General features: G+C 48.0%; 1 protein-coding gene across 2 annotated transcripts in view; it reads right to left on the bottom strand.

Annotated features, from left to right (window-relative positions):
• Positions 1–25690, bottom strand: part of LOC138662747 (probable E3 ubiquitin-protein ligase MID2) — a 718902-nt gene that overhangs the window by 351083 nt on the left and 342129 nt on the right. Inside the window, exon 4 of one of the 2 annotated variants that reach the window (XM_069748647.1) lies at positions 2040–2147. In XM_069748647.1, the coding sequence (XP_069604748.1) occupies positions 2040–2147 (108 nt within the window). Of the gene's footprint in view, positions 1–2030; positions 2148–25690 lie in introns of both variants that reach the window. The other variant, XM_069748646.1, reaches the window with a different exon arrangement.

The following is a 25690-nucleotide window of genomic DNA, read 5'->3' as shown; positions in this document are numbered from 1 at the left end:
GACAGTTTTTCACACCCTTTTCCTCACTTGTTTTTGGAGAGTCACTGCTATTCGGGAAAGTGCAGCACACACGTGGACGCCTGTCACATTGTGTAGATTGTATGGATGAAGGAAAAATTATGCCAAATAGGTAATCTTTTCGGTACATGTTATGAGTTATACCATCTTGGGTATATAGTTTTGTTACTAATAGTTTTGTTACTAATTGTTTCTCAGCTTTTGGGGTTCCCTAGCGCAAATATATATATATTTTAATATATAACACAGCCCACGTAATATATAGCACAGCCCACATAGTATCTAACAGTGGCCACGTAGTATATAGCACGCAGTATAGAACACAGCCATGTAGTATATAACACAGCCCACGTAGTATATAGCAGCCATGTAGTATATAACGCAGCCCACGCAGTATATAACACTGGCCACGTAATATATAGCACAGCCCGCGCAGTATATAACACAGCCCCCGTAGTATGTAACACTGGCCACATAATATATAACACAGCCCACGTAATATATAGCACAGCCCACATAGTATCTAACAGTGGCCACGTAGTATATAGCACGCAGTATAGAACACAGCCATGTAGTATATAACACAGCCCACGTAGTATATAGCAGCCATGTAGTATACAACGCAGCCCACGCAGTATATAACACTGGCCACGTAATATATGGCACAGCCCGCGCAGTATAGAACATAGCCCACATAGTATCTAACACTGGCCAGGTAGTATATAGCAGCCACGCAGTATCTAACACAGCCCACATAGTATTTAGCAGTGTAAGCACCATATCCCTGTTAAAAAAATAATTAAAATAAAAAATAGTTATATACTCACCCGGCGGGATCCAGTGTAGATCCGGCGAACCTCTGGTGATGCGCGCGGTTGCCGCCATCTTGTGTTCCCAGGATGCATTACTAAATTACCCAGATCACTTAGAGGTCTCGCGAGACCGCAAAGCCTTCTGGGTAATTTCGCAATGCATCTCTGGTACCGGAAACTGGCGGCAGGCGCGAGCGCATCGTCTGACTACAGATGGTGAGAATATCAGTTTTTTTGTTTTTTTTATTATTTTTAACATTACATCTTTTTACCATTGATGCTGGATAGGCAGCATCAAAAGTAAAAACTTGGTCACACAGGGATAATAGCGACGGTAACGGAGTGAGTTACCTGCGGCATAACGCGGTCCGTTACCGCTGGCATTAACCCTATGTGAGCGGTGTCTGGAGGGGAATATGGAGCTGGCGCCTGGAACTGACTGCAGAGAGTATGGAGCGGACGTCGGGCACTGACTGCGGGGAGTATGGAGCGGGCGCTGGGCACTGACTGCGGGGAGTATGGAACGGGCGCCGGGCACTGACTGCGGGGAGTATGGAGTGGGCGCCGGGCACTGACTGCGGGAAGTATGGAGCGGGCGCCGGGCACTGACTGCAGGGAGTATGGAGTGGGCGCCGGGCACTGACTGCAGGGAGTATGGAGCGGGCGCCGAGCACTGACTGCGGGGAGTATGGAGCGGGCGCCAGGCACTGACTGTGGGGAGTATGGAGCGGGCGCTGGGCACTGACTGCGGGGAGTATGGAGCGGGCGCTGGGCACTGACTGCGGGGAGTATGGAGCGGGCGCCGGGCACTGACTGCAGGTAGTATGGAGCGGGCGCCGGGCATTGACTGTGGGGAGTATGGAGCAGGCGTCGGGCACTGGGAGGCAGGGGAGTAGGGAGGGACTAATCGGACTGTGGCTGTTGCCGATTGGTCGCGGCAGCCATGACAGGCAGCTGGCGAGACCAATCAGCGACTTGAATTTCCATCACAGACAGAGGCCGCGACCAATGAATATCCTGGACAGACAGACGGAAGTGACCCTTAGACAATTATATAGTACATGGGGGAATATGGCAATTGAGAAGCAGTTGTTTGAGTAGTAGACAACCCCATTAATATCTATATACATACAAAAAAAACCTCCAATATTTGAGCGACACAATAACATTTTATGTTATACTATTTATGTCTGTACACACTTTTCTTACTTTTGTTTCCTTGATCTTCACCGCAATCATTTGCTTTCGTCTCTGTATAATGTCCATGAGTTCATCACATTCCTCGTTGAGCTTCGCCTCATGCATGCTGGTGTTAACCTGTAGGAAGACAAGAAATACAAAGTTTTTGGCCGGTACACCATCTACTTATTACAGATGTGAAACCAATTTAGCAGAATAATAATGACATGTTTAATAGGTTAAATGGGTTACGGGGAAAGCACCATGAAGTGACATGTTTAATTTCCCATTAGCGGTGTGCAGCCGCCTTCCTGTATAATCTGTATTCCTTTTCACTACGCTGCCTGCTTAATGGCATAGCTCTAATGGACATTATGTGGGCACAACTGCTGCTTATAGAGCCAAATATGCTAGTGTGGAAGGAATATGCTGCCCGAATGTGAGGAAATGGATTGCTAGGATAAAATGCCCTCTTATTTCAGGTTACGCGATGCCAGCGTACAGTACAGCGCTAGACTGAGTCATGATTTAGAGACAAATTCAATCTAAAAGATCTTAACCTCTACTCCGGAGCCACACAGCAAGCTGCCTTATTGCTGGGAATACATTTAATGTAGGCCTGTCACGGTGGATTAACATTTTCTAATTGTGCACTACATCAGAAAGTACGTAAAGGTCAGGACGAACATTTGTTTCAGAGCATCTCACTTTTATAATTGTTTTCTTTATTTAGCTGTCTGTTTTTTCTCTTACACTGAAAAGGCTTTATTTTTTTTTAACTCCAGTGTTAGTTTAGGTACAGCGGGGAAACAGAAGAGAAATTTGGCAATTATTTGAGAGGTATTGAAAATTACCTTGGACTGTAGCTCGAAGAAAAATGAAAAGCTTACCGAAAGAGCAGAAATGTCTAATAACAGCAAATCTCATTCCTGTGATATTAAGGCCATTCCTTATGGTTTACGGCACGGTGACAGCTTAACTTTTAGTGGAGATCTTGAGGAGTACTTCACAGTGAGAGGTATTTTGCATATAATATTCTGGAACTTGCAAACAGAAGGGAGACAATGTGGATGGGCAATGAGGGCTGGTCTAGTTGTCACAGTCTGGGTAGTAGAGCAGTCCCTGCGCAGTAGGGCTAAAAGAGCTGTCCATGGGTAGTAGGGGTAAGAGAGCTGTCCCTGGTTAGTAGATCCAAGAGAGCTGTCCGTGGGTAGTAGGGCTAAAAGAGCTGTCCATGGATAGAAGGGCTAAGAGAGCTGTCCATGGTAGTAGGGCTAAGGGAGCTGTCCCTGGGTTGTAGAGCTAAAGAGCTTTCCCTGATTAGTAGAGCTAAGAGAGCTGTCTGTGAATAGTAGGGTGAAAGAGCTGTCCCTGGGTAGTAGGGCTAAGACATCTGTCAGTGGGTAGTAGGGCTAAGAGAGATGTCCAAGGGAAGTAGGGCTAAGAGAGCTGTCCCTGGGAAGTAGGGCTAAGAGAGCTATCCCTGGGAAGTAGGGCTAAGAGAGTTGTCCCAGGGTAGTAGGACAAAGAGAGCTGTCCCAGTGTAGTAGAGCTAGGAGAGCTGTCCCTTGGTAGTAGGGCTAAGAGAGCTGTCCCAGTGTAGTAGGGCTAAAAGAGCTGTCCCTAGGTAGTAGGGCTAAGAGAGTTGTCCCAGGGTAGTAGGGCAAAAGAGAGCTATCCCAGTGTAGTAGGGCTAAGAGAGCTGTCCCTGGGTAGTATGGCTAAGAGAGCTGTCCCAGTGTAGTAGGGTTAGGAGAGCTGTCCCTGGGTAATAGGGCTAGGCGAGCTGTCCCTGGGTAGTAGGGCTAAGAGAGCTGTCCCTAGGTAATAGGGCTAAGAGAGCTGTCCCTGGGTAATAGGGCTAAGAGAGCTGTCCCTGGGTAGTAGGGTTAAGAGAGCTGTCTTTGGGTAATAGGGCTAAGAGAGCTGTCCCGGGGTAATAGGGCTAAGAGAGCTGTCCCTGGGTAGTAGAGCTAAGAGAGCTGTCCCAGGGTAGTAGGGCTAAGAGAGCTGTCCCAGTGTAGTAGAGCTAAGAGAGCTGTCCCTGGGCAATAGGGCTAACAGAGCTGTCCCTGGGTAGTATGGCTAAGAGAGCTGTCCCTTGGTAGTAGGGCTAAGAGAGGTGTCCCAGTGTAGTAGGGCTAAGAGAGCTGTCCCTGGGTAACAGGGCTAAGAGATCTGTCAGTGGGTAGTAGGGCTAATAGAGATGTCCCAAGGAAGTAGTACTAAGAGAGCTGTCCCTGGGTAGTAGGGTTAAGAGAGCTGTCCCTGGGTAGTAGGGCTAAGAGAGTTGTCCCAGGGTAGTAGGGCTAAGAGAGCTGTCCCAGTGTAGTAGGGCTAAGAGAGCTGTCCCTGAGTAGTATGGCTAAGAGAGCTGTCCCAGTGTAGTAGGGTTAGGAGAGCTGTCCCTGGGTAATAGGGCTAGGAGAGCTGTCCCTGGGTAGTAATAGGGCTAAGATAGCTGTCCCAGTGTAGTAGGGCTAAGAGAGCTGTCCCTGGGTAATAGGGCTAAGAGAGCTGTCCCTGGATAATAGGGCTAAGAGAGCTGTCCTTGGGTAGTAGGGCTAAGAGAGCTGTCCCTGGTTAGTAGAGCTAAGAGAGCTGTCCCTGGGTAGTAGGGCTAAAAGAGCTGTCCCTGGGTAGTAGAGCCAAGAGAGCTGTCCCTGGGTTGTATGGGTAAAAGAGCTGTCCCTGGGTAGTAGGGGTAAGAGAGCTGTCCCTGTGTAATAGGGCTAAGAGAGCTGTCCCTTGTTAGTAGGGCTAAGAGAGCTGTCCCTGGGTTGTAGGGCTAAGACAGTTGTCCCTGTGCAGTAGGGCTGAGAGAGCTGTCCCTGGGTTGTAGGGCTAAGACAGCTGTGTCAGACATCAGAGTCCAAGATGAACTTCTTCCTATGCCAAGTACTGACTTTGTCTGGTGCTAGCTGACCAATTTTTGTGCTGACTGACTGTGTTCACTTTTTATGTTGACTGACTGCTTTCACTGTGTTCAGTTTTTGTGCTGGCTGATTGCATTTACTTGGTTTCAAAGATGTCACCCGCTCCTTCTGTTGGTGCCGCTCCCTCAACTATGTGCGGACTGCGTCTCCTCAGATTCCATGATATCATCTGCTTCCTGAGCTGGCCCCACAGCCTCTGCTAAACACTGGCTGTGTCAATGTAGAATGTAGTCAGTACCTTTTAGAGGGGGTGGCGACAACACAGGGTGTGGGTGACATCTTAGACTTTTAGCTTCGGCGCACACTTTCACAAGGCTCTTTTATTTTTAAAGGGGAGAGCTGGTCATTCTGTGTTTTGTCCTTGCGGGCCACATAAAATTATGTGACAGGCCATATGCGGCCTACGGGCCTTGAGTTTGGAACCTCTGAAAAGAATCATTACCTTTCCATCTGGCATTTTTTGCATTACAAAATATGCATTTTTTCTTACTAGCTCTCAATATTATTGGGGTCCTGTGGCTTTTGGGGTATGTGCACACAACATCTTTGTACACGCAGAGCTTTGCTACAGGAGTGAGTGGCTTCTAGGTGTAAGCTGCCTGAAAAATGGACCCATAACTTCTTTTAACTGCTTCAAGTCTTTACAAATATGAAGCTGGTAAAAGACGATCAAAAGACTGAATACATGCACAGCAAGCAATGTACTTTTCAGTACCTATGTTCATTCCGATTAACAATGATTCCGTGCTTTTTCAGGCGGTTTACGGAGAGTACATGACTGAACAGGAGGTTGTGAGCACATATACTTGCTGGGAATATGATAGCTATTACTTGGGTCCATGACTGTTACTGGAGGTTATGTGGTGAATAGTGTTGAGCGATACTTTCCGATATCGGGAAATATCGGATCGGATTGGATCGGACCAATACCCAAAAAATATCGGATATCGACGATTCCGATACCGGAAACCAATGCAAGTCAATGGGACACAAATATCGGAATGAAAATAAACCCTTTCTTTCCTTGTAGGTTAATTCTACATGAAGGAAAACAACTTAGAATCTAGCTGGATATGGATGGAACCAAACTAATAGGAGAAATCAGGAAAAATGAGCAGCACTAATGCAAAAAATGACAATGTATGAGACAGTGACTAGTGTTGAGCATTCCGATACTGCAGATATCGGGTATCGGCCGATATTCGCTGTATCGGAATTCCGATACTGAGTTCCGATATTTTTGCGATATCGGATACCAGAATCGGAAGTTCCCATAGTGCAATGATGCACTATAATGGAGTGTGGGCGGTGCGTGGGCGGAGACTGCGTGTGTGTGCGGGCGGGGTCTGTGCGTGACCATAGGGGGTGCTGTGCGGGCTTGCCGGGACTCTGTGCAGGCTTGTCAGGGCTCTGTGCGGGCTTGCGGGGGCTCTGTGGGGCTTGCGGGGGCTCTGTGCGGCTTGCGGGGGCTCTGTGCGGCTTGCAGGGGCTCTATGCGGGCTTGCCGGGGCTCTGGGCAGGCTTGCGGGGGCTCTGTGCGGCTTGCGAGGGCTCTGTGCGGCTTGCGGGGGCTCTGTGCGGCTTGTGGGGGCTCTATGCGGGCTTGCCGGGGCTCTGTGCGGGCTTGCCGAGGCTCTGTGCGGCTTGCGGGGGCTCTGTGCGGGCTTGCCGAGGCTCTGTGTGGGCTTTCCGAGGCTCTGTGCGGCTTGCCGAGGCTCTGTGCAGCTTGCGGGGGCTCTGTGCGGGCTTGCCGGGGCTCTGTGCGGCTTGCGGGGGCTCTGTGCGGCTTGCGGGGGCTCTGTGCGGGCTTGCTGGAGCTCTGTGCGGCTTGCGGGGGCTCTGTGAGGGCTTGCCGGGGCTCTGTGCGGGCTTACCGGTGCTCTGTGTGGGCTTGTGGGGGCTCTGTCCGAGCTTGCCGTGGCTCTTTGTGGGCTACCGGGGGTCTGTGCAGGCATCGTCCGATGGGACTACAAGTCCCATCGGACAATGCCTGCAACAGTGACAGTGATTGACACATTAACCAATGATGGGAGAGTAGTAGTCCCATCATCCGGCTAATGTGTTGAATGTAAAAATAAAAATACTACATACATACTACATACATACTACATACATGCTACGTACATACTAGATACATACATACTACATACATACTACATACATACATGCTACGTACATACTACATACATACATACTACATACAATACATTCATACATTACATACAATACATACATACAGACATACAGTACATTAAACATAGAGTTCATACTCACCATTACTTGTCACTTTGATCCCCGAAGCCAGTGTCATCTGTAAAGATATTAAAATAACAAACAACCAATATACTTCCTGTCTGCAGAAATCCACGAGTGTCCCACGACGATTTCCCGTGGATAACGGCAGCATCAGCTGATGCGACCGCTCTCTATGGGCTCCAAGAACACAATGACGGGAGGAAGGTATCCTTCCTCACTGTATTCCTCCGCCGCTGTAAAAAAAAATAGTTCCTAGTCTCACTTTTGGCATTGCGCCTGTGTGGCCACCCAGCTTGTGAATCCCAGCCCCGCAGTGTGTTATGCATTATGCACAGTGCGGGACTGGGATTCACAAGCTGGGTGGCTGCACAGGTGTAGTCTGCGAGACTGCATCTGATGTCAGACGGGCAGCGCTCACTGCGCCTGCCCCAAGCAGAACAAAACAGCACAAGCACCGGATTTGATTTGAAAACAGCGTAGAGGGGGCGGCGCCCGGTGCTGAAGAAGCCTTGAGTGATGGCAGTGTGGCGTGTGCAGCAGGGGGGTTAAGACCTGCCTCCAGGACTAAAAACAGGTATTTTTGCAAAATTATAAAACTCTTTATTTCTGCTTTGACTGCACCAATAACTAAAAGAGCTACCTTGTCAGTATGCAGCATTACTGCTGCACAAGGTGGCTCTTTTAGTTTCTAACGGCTGGAGGGGGTGACAGAGTCCCTTTAATAATGGATAGGCGTCTTTTTGACGCCTCTCCGTTATTAACCCGGCTTAATGTCACCCTACAATAGCAAGGTGACATTAACCCCTTATTACCCCATATCCCACCGCTACACGGGAGTGGGAAGAGAGGGGCTAAGTGCTGGAATTGGCGCATCTTACAGATGCGCCATTTCTGGGGCGGCTGTGGACTGGTATTTGTAGCGGGGGGGCAATATCCATGGCCCCTCTCTAGGCTATAAATATCAGCCTGCAGCTGTCTGCGTAGCCTTTCTGGCTATAAAATATAGGGGGACCCCACGCCATTTTTTTTGGGGGGGTCCCCCTATTTTAATAGCCAGTAAAGGCTACGCAGACAGCTGCGGGCTGATATTCATAGTAGGCTACAAATATTGGCCCCCGACTGTCAGCTTTCCCCCTCTGGCGTATTTAGAGTTTCTGCTGCCCTAGGCACTTTTAGTGCTGCCTCCCCCTCTGGTGAGTATGACACTATCCGCAGTGACTTTGGCAAGAATCACTGTTGTGAAAGTCGCCTTTTGCAGCAGATCGGGCAGTTTTTCTGCATCTACCACGGATCACTTACGGCAACACTGCGTTTGGTTTCATTCATTCCCTATGGGATTTGCGGTACTTGCTGTGATCTGGGAAATGCGGTACCATACCTCCAAACTTTTGAAGAAGCGAAAAAGGTCTAAAGGTTGCGGCGCACATAGTGCGCAACGGCAAATTTTAGGCCACGCCTCTGACCACACCCATTTCACAACTAATCACACCCATATCCAAGTCCCAACCACACCCATTCAGCACTGCTGATCACACTGTTTCATATACAATAATTAAAACCAAAAAAATATGGCCACGCAGTGCTCCATACTGTATAATGGCTACGCAGTGCTCCACCTACTGTATAATGGCCCTACATGATGCTCCATACTGTATAATGGCCACACATGATGCTCCATACTGTATAATGGCCACACATGATGCTCAATACTGTATAAGGGCCACACATGATGCTCCATACTGTATAATGGCCCCACATGATGCTCCATACTGTATAATGGTCACACATGATGCTCCATACTGTATAATGACCTCACATGATGCTCAATACTGTATAATGGCCATGCATGATGCTCCATACTTTATAAAGGCCACACATGATGCTCCATACATTATAATGGCCCCACATGATGCTCCATATTGTATAATGGCCACACATGATGCTCCATACTGTATAATGGCCCCACATGATGCTCCATACTGTATAATGACCCCACATGATGCTCAATACTGTATAATGGCCATACATGATGCTCCATACTTTATAAAGGCCACACATGATGCTCCATACTTTAAAATGGCCCCACATGATGCTCCATACTGTATAATGACCACACATGATGCTCCATACTGTATAATGACCTCACATGATGCTCCATACTGTATAATGACCTCACATGATGCTCAATACTGTATAATGGCTATGGCTCATATCCCCCCTCCTCCTGTATGCATGGCTCATAATTCCCCCTCCTCCCTGTATGCATGGCTGATGGCTCAGAATTCCCCCCCTCCCTCCCTATGCATGGCTGATTGCTCATAATCCCCCCCTCCCTATGCATGGCTGATGGCTCATAATTCCCCACCCTCCCTATGCATGGCTGATGGCTCATAATTCCCCCCCCTGTATGCATGGCTGATGGCTCATAATTCCCCCCTTCCCTCCCTATGCATGGCTGTCGCCTCAATTCCCCCCCTTCCCTCCCTATGCATGGCTCATGGCTCATAATTTCCCTCTTTCCCTCCCTATGCATGGCTCATGGCTCATGGCTCATAATTCCCCCCCCCCCTCCCTGTTATGATTAGGCAATTCAGTACCACAGTGAACAGAGAGGTCAGAGCACACACAGTGATCTGACAATAATCCAAAAACATAGAACGAGCTCTGAGACATGGGAACTCTGTTGACCGCAATCCCTAATCCTCTCCAACAACACTAGAGGCAGCCGTGGATTGCGCCTAATGCTACCTATGCAACTCGGCACAGCCTGAGAAACTAGCTAGCTTGAAAATAGAAAATAAGCCTACCTTGCCTCAGAGAAATACCCCAAAGGAAAAGGCAGCCCCCCACATAGAATGACTGTGAGTTAAGATGAAAAGACAAACGTAGAGATTAAATAGATTTAGCAAAGTGAGACCCGACTTTCTGAACAGAGCGAGGATAGGAAAGATAACTTTGCGGTCAACACAAAACCCTAAAAACCACGCAAAGGGGGCAAAAAGACCCTCCGTACCGAACTAACGGCACGGTGGTACACCCTCTGCGTCCCAGAGCTTCCAGCAAACAAATAGATAAGCTGGACAGAAGAAAAGCAAACAAAATTGCAAAGGAAAACTTAGCTATGCAGAGCAGCAGGCCACAGGAACGATCCAGGAGGAAAACAAGTCCAATACTGGAACATTGACAGGAAGCCAGGATCAAAGCACTAGGTGGAGTTAAGTAGAGCAGCACCTAACGACCTCACCACATCACCTGAGGGAGGAAACTCAGAAGCCGCAGTACCACTTCCCTCCACCAACGGAAGCTCACAGAGAGAATCAGCCGAAGTACCACTTGTGACCACAGGAGGGAGCCCTGCCACAGAATTCACAACAGTACCCCCCCCTTGAGGAGGGGTCACCGAACCCTCACCAGAGCCCCCAGGCCGACCAGGATGAGCCACATGAAAGGCACGAACAAGATCGGGAGCATGGACATCAGGGGCAAAGACCCAGGAATTATCTTCCTGAGCATAACCCTTCCACTTAACCAGATACTGGAGTTTCCGTCTTGAAACACGAGAATCCAAAATCTTCTCCACAATATACTCCAACTCCCCCTCCACCAAAACCGGGGCAGGAGGGTCAACAGATGGAACCATAGGTGCCACGTATCTCCGCAACAATGACCTATGGAATACGTTATGTATGGAAAAAGAATCTGGAAGGGTCAGACGAAAAGACACAGGATTAAGAACCTCAGAAATCCTATACGGACCATTGAAACGAGGTTTAAAATTAGGAGAGGAAACCTTCATAGGAATATGACGAGAAGATAACCAAACCAGATCCCCAACACGAAGTCGGGGACCCACACAGCGTCTGCGATTAGCAAAACGTTGAGCCTTCTCCTGGGACAAGGTCAAATTGTCCACTACCTGATTCCAAATCTGCTGCAACCTGTCCACCACATTATCCACACCAGGACAGTCCGAAGACTCAACCTGTCCTGACGAGAAACGAGGATGGAACCCAGAGTTGCAGAAAAATGGCGAAACCAAGGTAGCCGAGCTGGCCCGATTATTAAGGGCGAACTCAGCCAAAGGCAAAAAGGACACCCAGTCATCCTGATCAGCAGAAACAAAACATCTCAGATATGTTTCCAAGGTCTGATTGGTTCGTTCGGTCTGGCCATTAGTCTGAGGATGGAAAGCCGAGGAAAAAGACAAGTCAATGCCCATCCTACCACAAAAAGCTCGCCAAAACCTCGAAACAAACTGGGAACCTCTGTCAGAAACGATATTCTCTGGAATGCCATGTAAACGAACCACATGCTGGAAGAACAATGGCACCAAATCAGAGGAGGAAGGCAATTTAGACAAGGGTACCAAATGGACCATCTTAGAAAAGCGATCACAGACCACCCAAATGACTGACATCTTTTGAGAAACGGGAAGATCTGAAATAAAATCCATAGAGATATGTGTCCAAGGCCTCTTCGGGACTGGCAAGGGCAAAAGCAACCCACTGGCACGAGAACAGCAGGGCTTAGCCCGAGCACAAATCCCACAGGACTGCACAAAAGTACGCACATCCCGCGACAGAGATGGCCACCAAAAGGATCTAGCCACTAACTCTCTGGTACCAAAGATTCCAGGATGACCAGCCAAGACCGAACAATGAACCTCAGAGATAACTTTATTCGTCCACCTATCAGGGACAAACAGTTTCTCCGCTGGACAACGATCAGGTTTATTAGCCTGAAATTTTTGCAGCACTCGCCGCAAATCAGGGGAGATGGCAGACACAATTACTCCTTCCTTGAGGATACCCGCCGGCTCAGACAAACCTGGAGAGTCGGGCACAAAACTCCTAGACAGAGCATCCGCCTTCACATTTTTAGAGCCCGGAAGGTACGAAATCACAAAGTCAAAACGGGCAAAAAACAGCGACCAACGAGCCTGTCTAGGATTCAACCGCTTGGCAGACTCGAGATAAGTCAAATTCTTATGATCAGTCAATACCACCACGCGATGCTTAGCTCCTTCAAGCCAATGACGCCACTCCTCGAATGCCCACTTCATGGCCAGCAACTCTCGGTTGCCCACATCATAATTTCGCTCAGCAGGCGAAAACTTCCTGGAAAAGAAGGCGCACGGTTTCATCACTGAGCAATCAGAACCTCTCTGCGACAAAACAGCCCCTGCTCCAATCTCAGAAGCATCAACCTCGACCTGGAACGGAAGCAAAACATCTGGTTGACACAACACAGGGGCAGAAGAAAAACGACACTTCAACTCTTGAAAAGCTTCCACAGCAGCAGAAGACCAATTGACCACATCAGCACCCTTCTTGGTCAAATCGGTCAATGGTTTAGCAATACTAGAAAAATTGCAGATGAAGCGACAATAAAAATTAGCAAAGCCCAGGAACTTTTGCAGACTTTTCAGAGATGTCGGCTGAGTCCAATCATGGATGGCTTGGACCTTAACAGGATCCATCTCAATAGTAGAAGGGGAAAAGATGAACCCCAAAAATGAAACCTTCTGCACACCAAAGAGACACTTTGATCCCTTCACAAACAAAGAATTAGCACGCAGGACCTGAAAAACCGTTCTAACCTGCTTCACATGAGACTCCCAATCATCCGAGAAGATCAAAATGTCATCCAAGTACACAATCAGGAATTTATCCAGGTACTCTCGGAAGATGTCATGCATAAAGGACTGAAACACTGATGGAGCATTGGCAAGTCCGAATGGCATTACTAGATACTCAAAATGACCCTCGGGCATATTAAATGCAGTTTTCCATTCATCGCCTCGCTTAATTCACACAAGATTATACGCACCACGAAGATCTATCTTGGTGAACCAACTAGCCCCCTTAATCCGAGCAAACAAATCAGATAACAACGGCAAGGGGTACTGAAATTTAACCGTGATCTTATTTAGAAGGCGGTAATCTATACAAGGTCTCAGCGAACCATCCTTCTTGGCTACAAAAAAGAACCCTGCTCCTAATGGTGACGATGACGGGCGAATATGCCCCTTCTCCAGGGACTCCTTCACATAACTGCGCATAGCGGCGTGCTCAGGCACAGATAAATTAAACAATCGGCCTTTTGGGAACTTACTACCAGGAATCAAATTGATAGCACAATCACAATCCCTATGCGGAGGTAGGGCATCGGACTTGGGCTCATCAAATACATCCCGGTAATCACACAAGAACTCTGGAACCTCAGAAGGGGTGGATGACGAAATTGACAGAAATGGAACATCACCATGTACCCCCTGACAACCCCAGCTGGACACCGACATGGATTTCCAATCTAATACTGGATTATGGACTTGTAGCCATGGCAACCCCAACACGACCACATCATGCAGATTATGCTACACCAGAAAGCGAATAACCTCCTGATGTGCAGGAGCCATGCACATGGTCAGCTGGGTCCAGTACTGAGGCTTATTCTTGGCCAAAGGCGTAGCATCAATTCCTCTCAATGGAATAGGACACTGCAAGGGCTCCAAGAAAAACCCACAACGCTTAGCATACTCCAAGTCCATCAAGTTCAGGGCAGCGCCTGAATCCACAAATGCCATGACAGAATACGATGACAAAGAGCAGATCAAGGTAACGGACAGAAGAAATTTTGACTGTACTGTACCAATGGTGGCAAACCTAGCGAACCGCTTAGTGCGCTTAGGACAATCAGAGATAGCATGAGTGGAATCACCACAGTAGAAACACAGCCCATTCAGACGTCTCTGTTCTTGCCGTTCAACTCTGGTCAAAGTCCTATCGCACTGCATAGGCTCAGGTTTAAGCTCAGGTAATACCGCCAAATGGTGCACAGATTTACGCTCACGCAAGCGTCGACCAATCTGAATGGCCAAAGACATAGACTCATTCAAACCAGCAGGCATAGGAAATCCCACCATGACATCCTTAAGGGCTTCAGAGAGACCCTTTCTGAACATAGCTGCCAGCGCAGATTCATTCCATAGAGTGAGCACAGACCACTTTCTAAATTTCTGACAATATAACTCTATCTCATCCTGACCCTGACAAAGAGCCAGCAAATTTTTTTCTGCCTGATCCACTGAATTAGGTTCATCGTACAGCAATCCGAGCGCCAGGAAAAACGCATCGATATTACTTAATGCAGGATCTCCTGGCGCAAGAGAAAATGCCCAGTCCTGAGGGTCGCCACGCAAAAAAGAAATAATGATCAAAACCTGTTGAACTGGATCACCAGAGAAGCGAGGTTTCAAGGCCAGAAATAGTTTACAATTATTTTTGAAACTCAGAAACTTAGTTCTATCACCAAAAAGCAAATCAGGAATAGGAATTCTTGGTTCTAACATAGATTTCTGATCAATAGTGTCTTGAATCTTTTGTACTCTTGCCGAGAGCTGATCCACACATGAAGACAGACTTCTAATGTCCATTGCTACACCTGTGTCCTGAACCACCCAAATGTCTAGGGAAAAAAAAAAAGGCAAAACACAGTGCAGAGAAAAAAAAATGGTCTCAGAACTTCTTTTTTCCCTCTATTAAGAATCATTAGTACTTTTGGCTTCCTGTACTGTTATGATTAGGCAATTCAGTACCACAGTGAACATAGAGGTCAGAGCACACACAGTGATCTGACAATAATCCAAAAACATAGAACGAGCTCTGAGACGTGGGAACTCTGTTGACCGCAATCCCTAATCCTCTCCAACAACACTAGAGGCAGCCGTGGATTGCGCCTAACGCTACCTATGCAACTCGGCACAGCCTGAGAAACTAGCTAGCCTGAAGATAGAAAATAAGCCTACCTTGCCTCAGAGAAACACCCCAAAGGAAAAGGCAGCCCCCCACATATAATGACTGTGAGTTAAGATGAAAAGACAAACGTAGAGATGAAATAGATTTAGCAAAGTGAGACCCGACTTTCTGAACAGAGCGAGGATAGGAAAGATAACTTTGCGGTCAACACAAAACCCTAAAAACCACGCAAAGGGGGCAAAAAGACCCTCCGTACCGAACTAACGGCACGGAGGTACACCCTCTGCATCCCAGAGCTTCCAGCAAACAAATAGATAAGCTGGACAGAAGAAAAGCAAACAAAATAGCAAAGGAAAACTTAGCTATGCAGAGCAGCAGGCCACAGGAACGATCCAGTAGGAAAACAAGTCCAATACTGGAACATTGACAGGAAGCCAGGATCAACGCACTAGGTGGAGTTAAGTAGAGCAGCACCTAACGACCTCACCACATCACTTGAGGGAGGAAACTCAGAAGCCGCAGTACCACTTCCCTCCACCAATGGAAGATCACAGAGAGAATCAGCCGAAGTACCACTTGTGACCACAGGAGGGATCCCTGCCACAGAATTCACAACACCTCCCTATGCATGGCTCATGGCTCATAGCTCATAATTCCCGCCCTCCCTCCCTATGCATGGCTGATGGCTGATGGCTCATAATTCCCCTCCCCTCCCTCCCTCCCTGTGCATGGCTCATCTCTCCACCCCCTCCCCCGCTCCTTCTCCCGGGCCATCTTGCATGGCGCGGGTGGCTTACCATCCTCCCCCCGCCCCCCGTCCCTCATACTCACCTGTCAGCTGCCTGTCCCACACGCCGCGCCGACATCCCTCTGGCTCCAGCTCTGTCCCGCCGCAGCGCCTTCTTCCTGAGTGAGCGGTCATGTGGTACCGCTAATTAAGGTCATGAATATGTGCATATTCATGACCTTAATTAGCGGTACCACGTGACCGCTCACTCAGGACGCGCTAAAGACGCTGAGACCAGGCATCGCTGGAGCAGGTGAGTATCGTCTTCAAGGAGGGTGGGTGGGACTCGGAGGCGGGGAGACTCTGAGACTTGGAGGTGGGGGGACTCGGAGGTGGGGGGATTCGGAGGTGGGGGGACTCGGAGGCGGGGGGGCGGGGCCGTCGGTCGCATTTTTGACCCGGGACTTATAAAAAACAACAACAAAAAAAACACCTTGCTCAGGTGCCGCCCCCCGCAATGTCGCCGCCCTAGGCACGTGCTCTCGCGTGCCTAGTGGCAAATACGGCCCTGGATATATCTATCTATAGATAAATTTATAGATAGATATATCTATAGATACATAGATGTATCTATCCATATATCTGGCTGCTTTCACACATCAGGTTTTTGCCGTAGGCACAATCCGGCGAGTTTTGAAAAAAACGGATCAGTTTTTTTCTGCCGGATCTGTTTTTTTCCACCGGATCCGCTTTCTCCATTGGATCTGTTTTTTTTCACCAGATCCGCTTTTTCAACCAGATCTGTTTTTTCAACCGGATCCGCTTTTTTCCGCAGGATTCATTTTTTTCCACCGGATCCGTTTTTTTTCCCGCCGGATCCATTTTTTCCACCGGATCCGTTTTTTCTACTGGATCCGTTTTTTTATGCCGGATCCCTTTTTTTTCCTCCGGATCCGTTTTTTTTCCACCGCATCCGTTTTTTCCCACAGGATCCGCTTTTTTCCCACAGGATCCGTTTTTTTCCTCCGGATCCGTTTTTTGCCGCGGGATCCGTTTTTTTTTTTCAAAAACAGCATCAAAAAAGCATCAAAAACCACACCAAAAACCTGCACCAAAACCTGCACCAAAAACTGCATCAAAAACAGCATAAAAATACCACACCAAATCCTGCATCAAAAACTGCACCAAAAACTGCACCAAAAATAGCATAAAAAAAGCATCAAAAACCACACCAAAAATCTGCATCAAAAACTACACCAAAACCTGCATCAAAAACTGCACCAAAACAGCATCAAAAACCACACCAAAAACCTGCATCAAAAACTGCACCAAAAACTGCATCAAAAACAGCATAAAAAAAACATCAAACACCACACCAAAAACCTGCATCAAAACCTGCACCAAAAACTGCACCAAAACTTGCATCAAAAACTGCACCAAAAACAGCATCAAAAAATGCATAAAAAAAACACACCAAAAACCTGCATCAAAAACTGCACCAAAAACAGCATCAAAAACCACACCAAAAACCTGCATCAAAAACTGCACCAAAAACAGCATCAAAAACGCATCAAAAACCACACCAAAAATCTGCACCAAAAACTGCACCAAAAACAGCATGAAAAAAGCATCAAAAACCACACCAAAAACCTGTATCAAAAACTGCACCAAAAACTGCATCAAAAACCGCTTCAAAAACCGCATCAAAAACCACACCAAAAACCTGCATCAAAAACCACAACAAAAACTGCACACAAAAATGCATCAAAAAGTGCACCAAAATCAGCATCAAAAAACGCATCAAAAACCACACCAAAAACCTACATCAAAAACTGCACCAAAAACTGCACCAAAACCTGCATCAAAACCCACACCAAAAACTGCATCAAAAACCACACCAAAAACCTGCATTTAAAAACTGCACCAAAAACTGCACTGGCTATTAAAATTAGAGGGACCCCCCAAAAAATGACGTGGGGTCCCCCTATATTTTATAGCCAGAAAGGCTACGCAGACAGCTGTGGCCTGATATTCATAGCCTAAAGAGGGGCCATGGATATTGCCCCCCAGGCTACAAATACCAGTCCGCAGCCGCCGCAGAAATGCCGCATCTGTAAGATGTGCCAATTCCGGCACTTAGCCCCTCTCTTCATACTCCCGTGTAGCTATGAGGTAATAAGGGGTTAATGTCACCTTGATATTGTAAGGTGACATTAAGCCGGGTTAATAACGGAGAGGCGTCAATAAGACGCCTATACATTATTAATCCAGTAGTAATAAAGGGTTAATAAAACACACACATTAGGAAAAAAGTGTTTTAATATTCTTCATTTAACCATACTTACCATACTTCAGCACCTGCAAAAAAACGTAAAATAATAAACCGCATACTAACTGTCCGCCGTAGTCCAATAAATAACGAGTGTCCCACGACGATCCCCCCTATAGAACAGTGACATCGGGTGATGTCACTGCTCTATAGGACCCTCAGTGATACACTGACAGGAGACAATGGCTCCTGCAGTGCATCACTGAGAGGTTACCTTAGGACAAAGTCTCACTTTATGGCAATTGCTGCGTGGGAAAAATTCTCATACAGCAATGCCAAAAGTGAGACTAGGGACTATTTTTTACAGCGGCGGATGAATACAGTGCGGAAGGATACCTTCTTCCCATCATTGTGTTCTTGGAGCCCCTGGAGAGCGGTCGCAACAGCTGATGCTGCCGTTCTCTACGGGAGATCGTCGTGGGACACTCGTGGATTTCTGCGGACAGGGAGTATATTAGTTGTTTGTTATTTTCATATTTTTTACAGATGACACTGGCTTCGGGGATCAAAGTGACAAGTAATGGTATGAACTCTATGTTTAATGTACTGTATGTCTGTATGTATGTTATGTATGTAATGTAAGAATGTATTGTATGTAGTAAGTATGTAGTATGTATAGTATGTAGTATTTTTTTATTTTTTTTTACATTCAACACATTAGCCGGATGATGGGACTACTACTCTCCCATCATTGGCTAATGTGTCAATCACTGTCACTGTTGCAGGCATCGTCCGATAGGACTTGTAGTCCCATCGGACGATGCCTGCATAGACCCCCGGCAGCCCGCAGAGAGCCCCGGCAAGCCCACACAGAGCCCCCGCAAGCCCGCTCAGAGCCCCGGCAAATCTGCACAGAGCCCCGGCAAGCCCGCACAGAGCCCCGGCAAGCCCACACAGAGCCCCGGCAAGCCATACAGAGCCCCGGCAAGCCCGCAAAGAGCCACCGCAAGTCGCACAGAGCCCCGGCAAGCCCGCACAGAGCCCCGGCAAGCCCGCACAGAGCCCTGGCAAGCCCGCACAGAACCCCCGCAAGCCACACAGAGCCCCGGCAAGCCCGCACAGACCCCGCAAGCCGCACAGAGCCCCGGCAAGCCCGCACAGAGCCCCCACAAGCCACACAGAGCCCCAGCAAGCCCGCACCGGGCCCCGGCAAGCCCGCACAGAGCCCAGGCAGGCCGCACAGAGCCCCGAGACACCCGTACAGATCCCTGGCAGGCCCGCACAGATGCCGCCTGCACACACAGACACGCACAGTGTCTGCCCACGCACCGCCCACACTCTTCCCCCCTCCGGAACAGGATGTAGAGGGACAGAAAGGGCTTATTTACATTCCGATGTTTGTGTCCCATTGATTTGCATTGGTATCGGGTATCGGTATCGGCGATATCCGATATTTTTGGGATATTGGCCGATCCAATCCGATATCGATACTTCTTGATATCGGAAGGTATCGCTCAACACTAGCAGTGATGCACACTGAGCGCACTACAACCGGAGGTGGCTGCAGAACACACTACAGCGTGAGCTGCACTCACACACACAGACCTCGCAGACAGCCGTGAACAGTGCCGAGAACTGTGCACTAGCACTGCAAGGCTGCAGAAAGGCTCCTCTATCTACTCCTATATAATGTTTGCAAGCAATCTAGCTGGATACGGATGGAACCACACTAATAGGAGAAATCAAGAAAAATGAGCAGCACTAATGCAAAAAAGGAGAATGTATGAGGCAGTGACGCACGCTGAGCGGACTACAACCGGAGGTGGCTGCAGAACACACTACAGCGTGAGCTGCACTCACACACAGACACCTCGCAGACAGCCGTGAACAGCGCTGCAAGGCAAAAGAAAGCTTCTCACATGGCGGTTGCTAAAGTAGCCTGGGTAAAGCACTATGAAGCAAATCGCTATCTCAAACTGTCCCTCAGAGTCAGAACAGCAGCCTCCTGTCCCTAAGTAAATTCACAGCAGAGTGAATCAAAAATGGCGGCGGCTTTTATAGTGCATCATGACATCATTTTAGCAGCCAATCACAGCCATGCCATTAGTTAACATGCCTTCCGATTCCAGTATTCGATATTCTAAAAGTATCGGAACTCAGTATCGGAACTCCGATACAGCGAATATCGGTCGATACCCGATATTTCAGTATCGGAATGCTCAACACTAGTGGTGATTGTCTGATTGATCATTTGGTCATTGTAATTTGGTGACTGATCATGCAGCATCTATTAGGGCACCTTTTCTCTCCACTCAAGGAAGCACTCCCATGTTGGCTAAGCCTGTGTAAATACATATGTAGTGCATGTGCATTAATACACTTATCGATCGCCATCTTCCCCAGTTTCAGCGCTGCTAGAGTACTCTTCCAAGTCACTTGATGGCTATTCTAACTTTACCTTGTGAGTGGGAAATCATTTTTAGATTGCAAGTCTATGAAGTCTTGTTCTGACCAGAACATGAGCCACGCTGGAAACTGGAGATGATGGCATCTGATGACCATATCCATGCACTTACACTACACTACATATACATTTACACAAGTTTAGCCAATTACATTTTTCATGAGAGTGCTTCTTCACACGGCAGAATTTTCAGATGGAAAAATAATTTTCGTCTCAAATCCGAGGCTTACCCTTTGGGTTTCTGCTAAGGATTCACAGTTGGAACTACTGTTGGTCCTTCCACATATTATTATCCCTCTTACATGGGACTAATTTGCATATACCGACCACACCGATTTGCTTGTGCAATCTGTATGTTAGCTACTTCAATAACAGACATGTCACTTGCTGAAGCTGGTTTCAAATTCGCATAGGAAGAAGTTTTAACTGTTTGATTGGCAACATGGATAACAAGGGGAGGTGTTTTATTATGCCGATCCATCCAAAAGAAACTGTGAACATACCCTTCCTGTTCTTTTCAACTGTATAATATTTCTCAAACTTTAGAATGATTTATAAAGACCCCCATACAGGGCCGGACTGTCCCATCGGAGAACCAGAGGACTTAAAGTCCCCATACAAATAAGTCTAAAATCGTCCAAATCCACTGAAGATGTCAGAATTGGCCATCTAATGTCTTTGGTGTCAGATGTTGGGGAGTCGCAAACATCCTTGCCTCCAGATTTATAATGTCGGGTTGTTCCGATGCAGTTTCACCCAGTAGGTACAAGTGGAGCGCCCGCCATGGCTGTGGGGTACTCGGGCTGGGTCAAAGAATTCTTAAAGGGGTTGTGTCACGGCAGCAGTGACCCGGTCCATGGCCCTGGGTGCCAATAAAAGGGAATAAAGTTTATATAGGGTAAGGGAGTGTCCGTGACGCCACCTGTGGCACTTGGCTAGAAATGGCTGAAGCTACTTAAAGAGACCGCTGGGGCTGATAGTGATGCAGCATTGTTGTTACAGCTCTACACAGGTAGAGCTTAGTCCCAGGGCAATTATGGTGGTAAAGTCAATGATGGTGAATGTTGTAGTGCAGGGCAGGTGACGCATTAATAATTCAGAGGAAACAGCAGGGTGCAGTTTCCACACCTTTACTCACAGTTCTTATTTGCAGTCCCCAGCCAGGGTGCTGTGTCCTCCGGATCTGTGGTCCAGCCAGCTCTCAGGTAATTTGGGTGCACTTTTCCAGGACCCTGTTCTTATGTTCCTTTCCTGATCGTCTCATTGTGCTGGCTCCCTCCTCTCCTGCCCTGCGCCTTCTCACACAGTGTCCCAAGCCAGCAGCCTTGGATCTTGTCTGGCGATGTCTTCTGTGTCCCCTTGATCCCAAATGGCTGCTTTTTCAGTGAATATGTATGGATGTGGCTGTAGCACATACAGATACCACAGACTCTGGCTGGTTAGCTGAGCCCTGAAGTTCTCCACTAGTTTTGAGGGCCGGTTCCCCACTGCGACCTGGTCTCTCCACCCAACTATGGTCGGCGTTGATGCGGGCCCCCTTTGTGGATTCCTCACTAACCGTGCCCCTAGGACCCCTTCTCTCTCTTCTTTCTGTAGCTTCACCTTTATCTAGCTCCCTCTCTCTGGGAGCTCCTTTCTGCATGTCTCACTCCATCTACTCCCTCTCACAGTCTCTGACTAACTTTCCCTCCAACTGTCACTACTCCTCCCGCCTGCGTGAGATCCCGCCCCTTTTCTCTAGGGTCTGCCCATCTTGCCAGGCTAAAGTGATATGATGTTGGATGCAAGTGTGTGGGTCCTGGGTAGTGCCCCCTCCTTACCAGAGAACGAAGTCCCACACCTCTGGAGGAGGTGCAGTACCTCTGTGGCGACCGGACCTCAGGGGCGCCACACAAGAGTCCACTGTCACCTTAAAAGTAGCCTAATCTGTTAAATAGCAAATAGAAGTATATCCATAAAGGCCGCACTACACATTAAACTAACAATGGCCAAACCAGCCAATATCCTAATATGTATTTGGGCCTCTGGACTTGCAGATGAAGTTGGGGGAAGAAGGATCCAATGAGTCCCATTTCGAACAGAAGATTGTACTGTTCTTTGAGAGAGATAAGCCACCACCAGAGGAGTCTGACAGAAGCTCTCATAGAGAACACAGGGGAGATAGCTGTCGGCTGAGCCATCATTTGGTCAACAGCGTGTGGTGGAGGGTACAACCCTGAGAGCTAAGTCACAATCATCTGAACATGTTGTGTATTTGTGGCAACACACGTATGGAATTGTTACAAATGTGAAGTCTCATACAGTAATAACATACTGCTTCTCCTATTTACATGGTTTCTGGGAAAAACACTGGTTTGTCAGATTGACACCGAGGTACTACGGCACCAATAAAGCAGAGCTATGTAGAATTGGGCGAGCACACTGAATACCAATTAGCATATATAGTGTTTACTAGATAAATGTATACAGTGTATATGTCAGAACAGCACAAAACCCAAACAGGAGCAGCCAAAACACCCTGATACGTGCCAGAGACCAAAAAAAAAGCTATAGAAAAAGAGCAATGCAAAAAAGTTAAAAGCGGGTGTAAAGTCATACACAAATTGTCACCAACTGTGACCTTCCCATGGGTAAATAATTTACTGCCTGATCTGCGTTTTATATTCAGGTAAGAAAAATAATTAAGGGGGTTGTCTAGGACGAAATTGTTTTTTTTACTATGAGCTAAAAACTAACAGGCAGGGAGTTGCTATTTAGTTTGCAACTCCCTGCCTGTTCTATCTGGCCCTGGCACAGAGCAGCCATTGACCACTTCTGCTGGCGATTCAGCTGCTCCACACCAACAGAGCAGCTCTTCTTCCGGTTGACATCAGTGTGAATGACAATGTCATGCGGACTGACAGCTGGCTTCCTGCAGTTATGCAGCTGAGAGTTAACTGTCAATCAGCATGATATCAGCTGTCACACCCCATCAACAGAACAGAGCTGAAGAGAAACCACTACTCTGTCTCCATGATGTCAACAGTCACGCCCCCTCAGCAGAACAGAGCGGAATATAAACCACTGCTCTGTCTCCATGATGTCAGCAGTCACGCCTCCTCAATAGAACAGAACTGAAGAGATGCCACTGCTCTGTCTCCATGATGTCAGCAGTCATGCTCCATCAACAGAACAAAGTGGAAGAGAAGCCACTGCTCTGTCTTTATGATGTCAGCAGTCATGCCCCCTCAACAGAACAGAGCGGATGAGAAACCATTGCTCTGTCTCCATGACATCAGCAGTTACGCCCCCTCAACAGAACACAGCGAAAGAAAAACCACTGCTGTTTCCATGATATCAGAAGTCACGGCTCCTCAACAGAACAGAGTGGAAGAACAACCACTGCTCTGCTTCCATGATGTCAGAAGTCACGCCCCCTCAACAGAACAGAGCTGTAGAAAAACCACTGCTTTGTCTCCATGATGTCAGCAGTCACACCCCCTCAACATAATAGAGCTGAAGAGAAACCACTGCTCTGTCTCCTTGATGTCAGCAGTCAAACCCCATCAACAGAACAAAGTGGAAGAGAAGCCACTTCTCTATCTTCATGATGTCAGCAGTCATGCCCGCTCAACAGAACAGAGCTGAAGAGAAACCACTGCTCTGTCTCCATGACGTCAGCAGTCATACCGCCTCAACAGAACAGAGCGGAAGAGAAACCACTGCTCTGTCTCCATGACGTCAGCAGTCACGCCCCTTCACCAGAATATAGCTGAAGAGAAACCACTGCTCTGTCTCCATGACATCAGCAGTCACACTGTTAGGAGTCGAGTTCCCGCCGTTGCACAGGGGGAATCTCGAACCATGTCTGCTGCGGTCTCTCATTCTGCATCAGCCGTAGTGGAGCCTGCTCAGCAGAGACTTCAGTCCCAGAGTCTCGTTCAGTCGGATTCTGTGCAAAGGGTTACTGCTGCCTTTCCAGGCTCTGCCATTGTAGCCTGTACTGATCAGCGGCCAGCAGACGTCTCTGGGACTAAGTCCTGCTTTTCCCCTTCTGAGCATGCCCAAAGGAAGACCTCTCAGTGGAGGTCTGGGGTCACATGCTCAGGTACTGCAGTAGCTCCTATTGGTCCTCTAGGAAGGTCCTATAGCAAGCTGCTCAGTTACTGTAGTAGTTCTCATTGGTCCTCTAGGAAGGTCCTGAACTTGCTGCAGCTATAAAAGATTCGGCCATGCGCTAGTATACACTTGTGTATGTGTGTGTTGTGAGTGAAAGTCACTCATTAATCATCCCCTCCCTTGTGTTTGAATGCTCGCGTATGGTGGATGACTTGTTACCAACACTGGTACACAAACAGCGTCTATTGCTGTGACCACCAGTGCGGTGCCGTGCGCTATCACCGCACTTTCCAAACCCAAGCTGGGTGGTTAGTGGCGTTTGCCAGTGCGGCATCGCATGCACTCTCGTGCTATTTAATTATTATTTCTGTTACGTGCGGTACTGCGGCCCTGTGACACAACAGGGTTCGCTTCTTTCACACAGGGTGGAGCTAACCAATGTGTGTATCCTCATTATACCGCCATATAGTCTGTCATTGCTTAGCAGCAGGTTCCATCTCTGCACGGTGGACCCCAGGCTGCGAACGCACCTTATTCCTTTTCTCTATTTGGTGCGTTCCGCTAGCCCTAACACACACCCCCTCAATAGAATAGAGCAGAAGAGAAACCACTACTCTGTTTCCATGATGTCAGCAGTCACACCCCCTCAACAGAACAGAGCGGAAGAGAAACCACTGCTCTGTCTCCATGATGACAGCAGTCACACCCCCTCAACAAAACAGAGCGGAAGAGAAACCACTGCTCTGTCTCCATGATGTCAGCAGTCACACCCCCTCAACAGAACAGAGCGGAAGAGAAACCACTGCTCTGTCTCCATGATGTCAGCAGTCATACCCCATCGACAGAAAAAAGTGGAAGAGAAGCCACTGCTCTGTCTTCATGACATCAGCAGTCACGCCCCCTCAACAGAACAGAGCTGAAAAGAAACCACTGCTCTGTCTCCATGACATCAGCAGTCACGCCCCTTCACCAGAATATAGCTGAAGAGAAACCACTGCTCTGTCTCCATGACATCAGCAGTCACACCCCCTCAATACAGTAGAATAGAGCAGAAGAGAAACCACTGCTCTGTCTCCATGACGTCAGCAGTCATACCCCATCAACAGAACAAAGTGGAAGAGAAGCCACTGCTGTCTCCATTACATCAGCAGTCACGCCCCGTCAACAGAACAAA

The sequence above is a fragment of the Ranitomeya imitator genome, chromosome 2, assembly GCF_032444005.1.
Source record: "Ranitomeya imitator isolate aRanImi1 chromosome 2, aRanImi1.pri, whole genome shotgun sequence".
Classification (NCBI taxonomy): domain Eukaryota; kingdom Metazoa; phylum Chordata; class Amphibia; order Anura; family Dendrobatidae; genus Ranitomeya; species Ranitomeya imitator.
The sequence above is the reverse complement of the archived record's forward strand: the minus strand, read 5'-3'. Positions and strand labels throughout refer to the sequence as shown.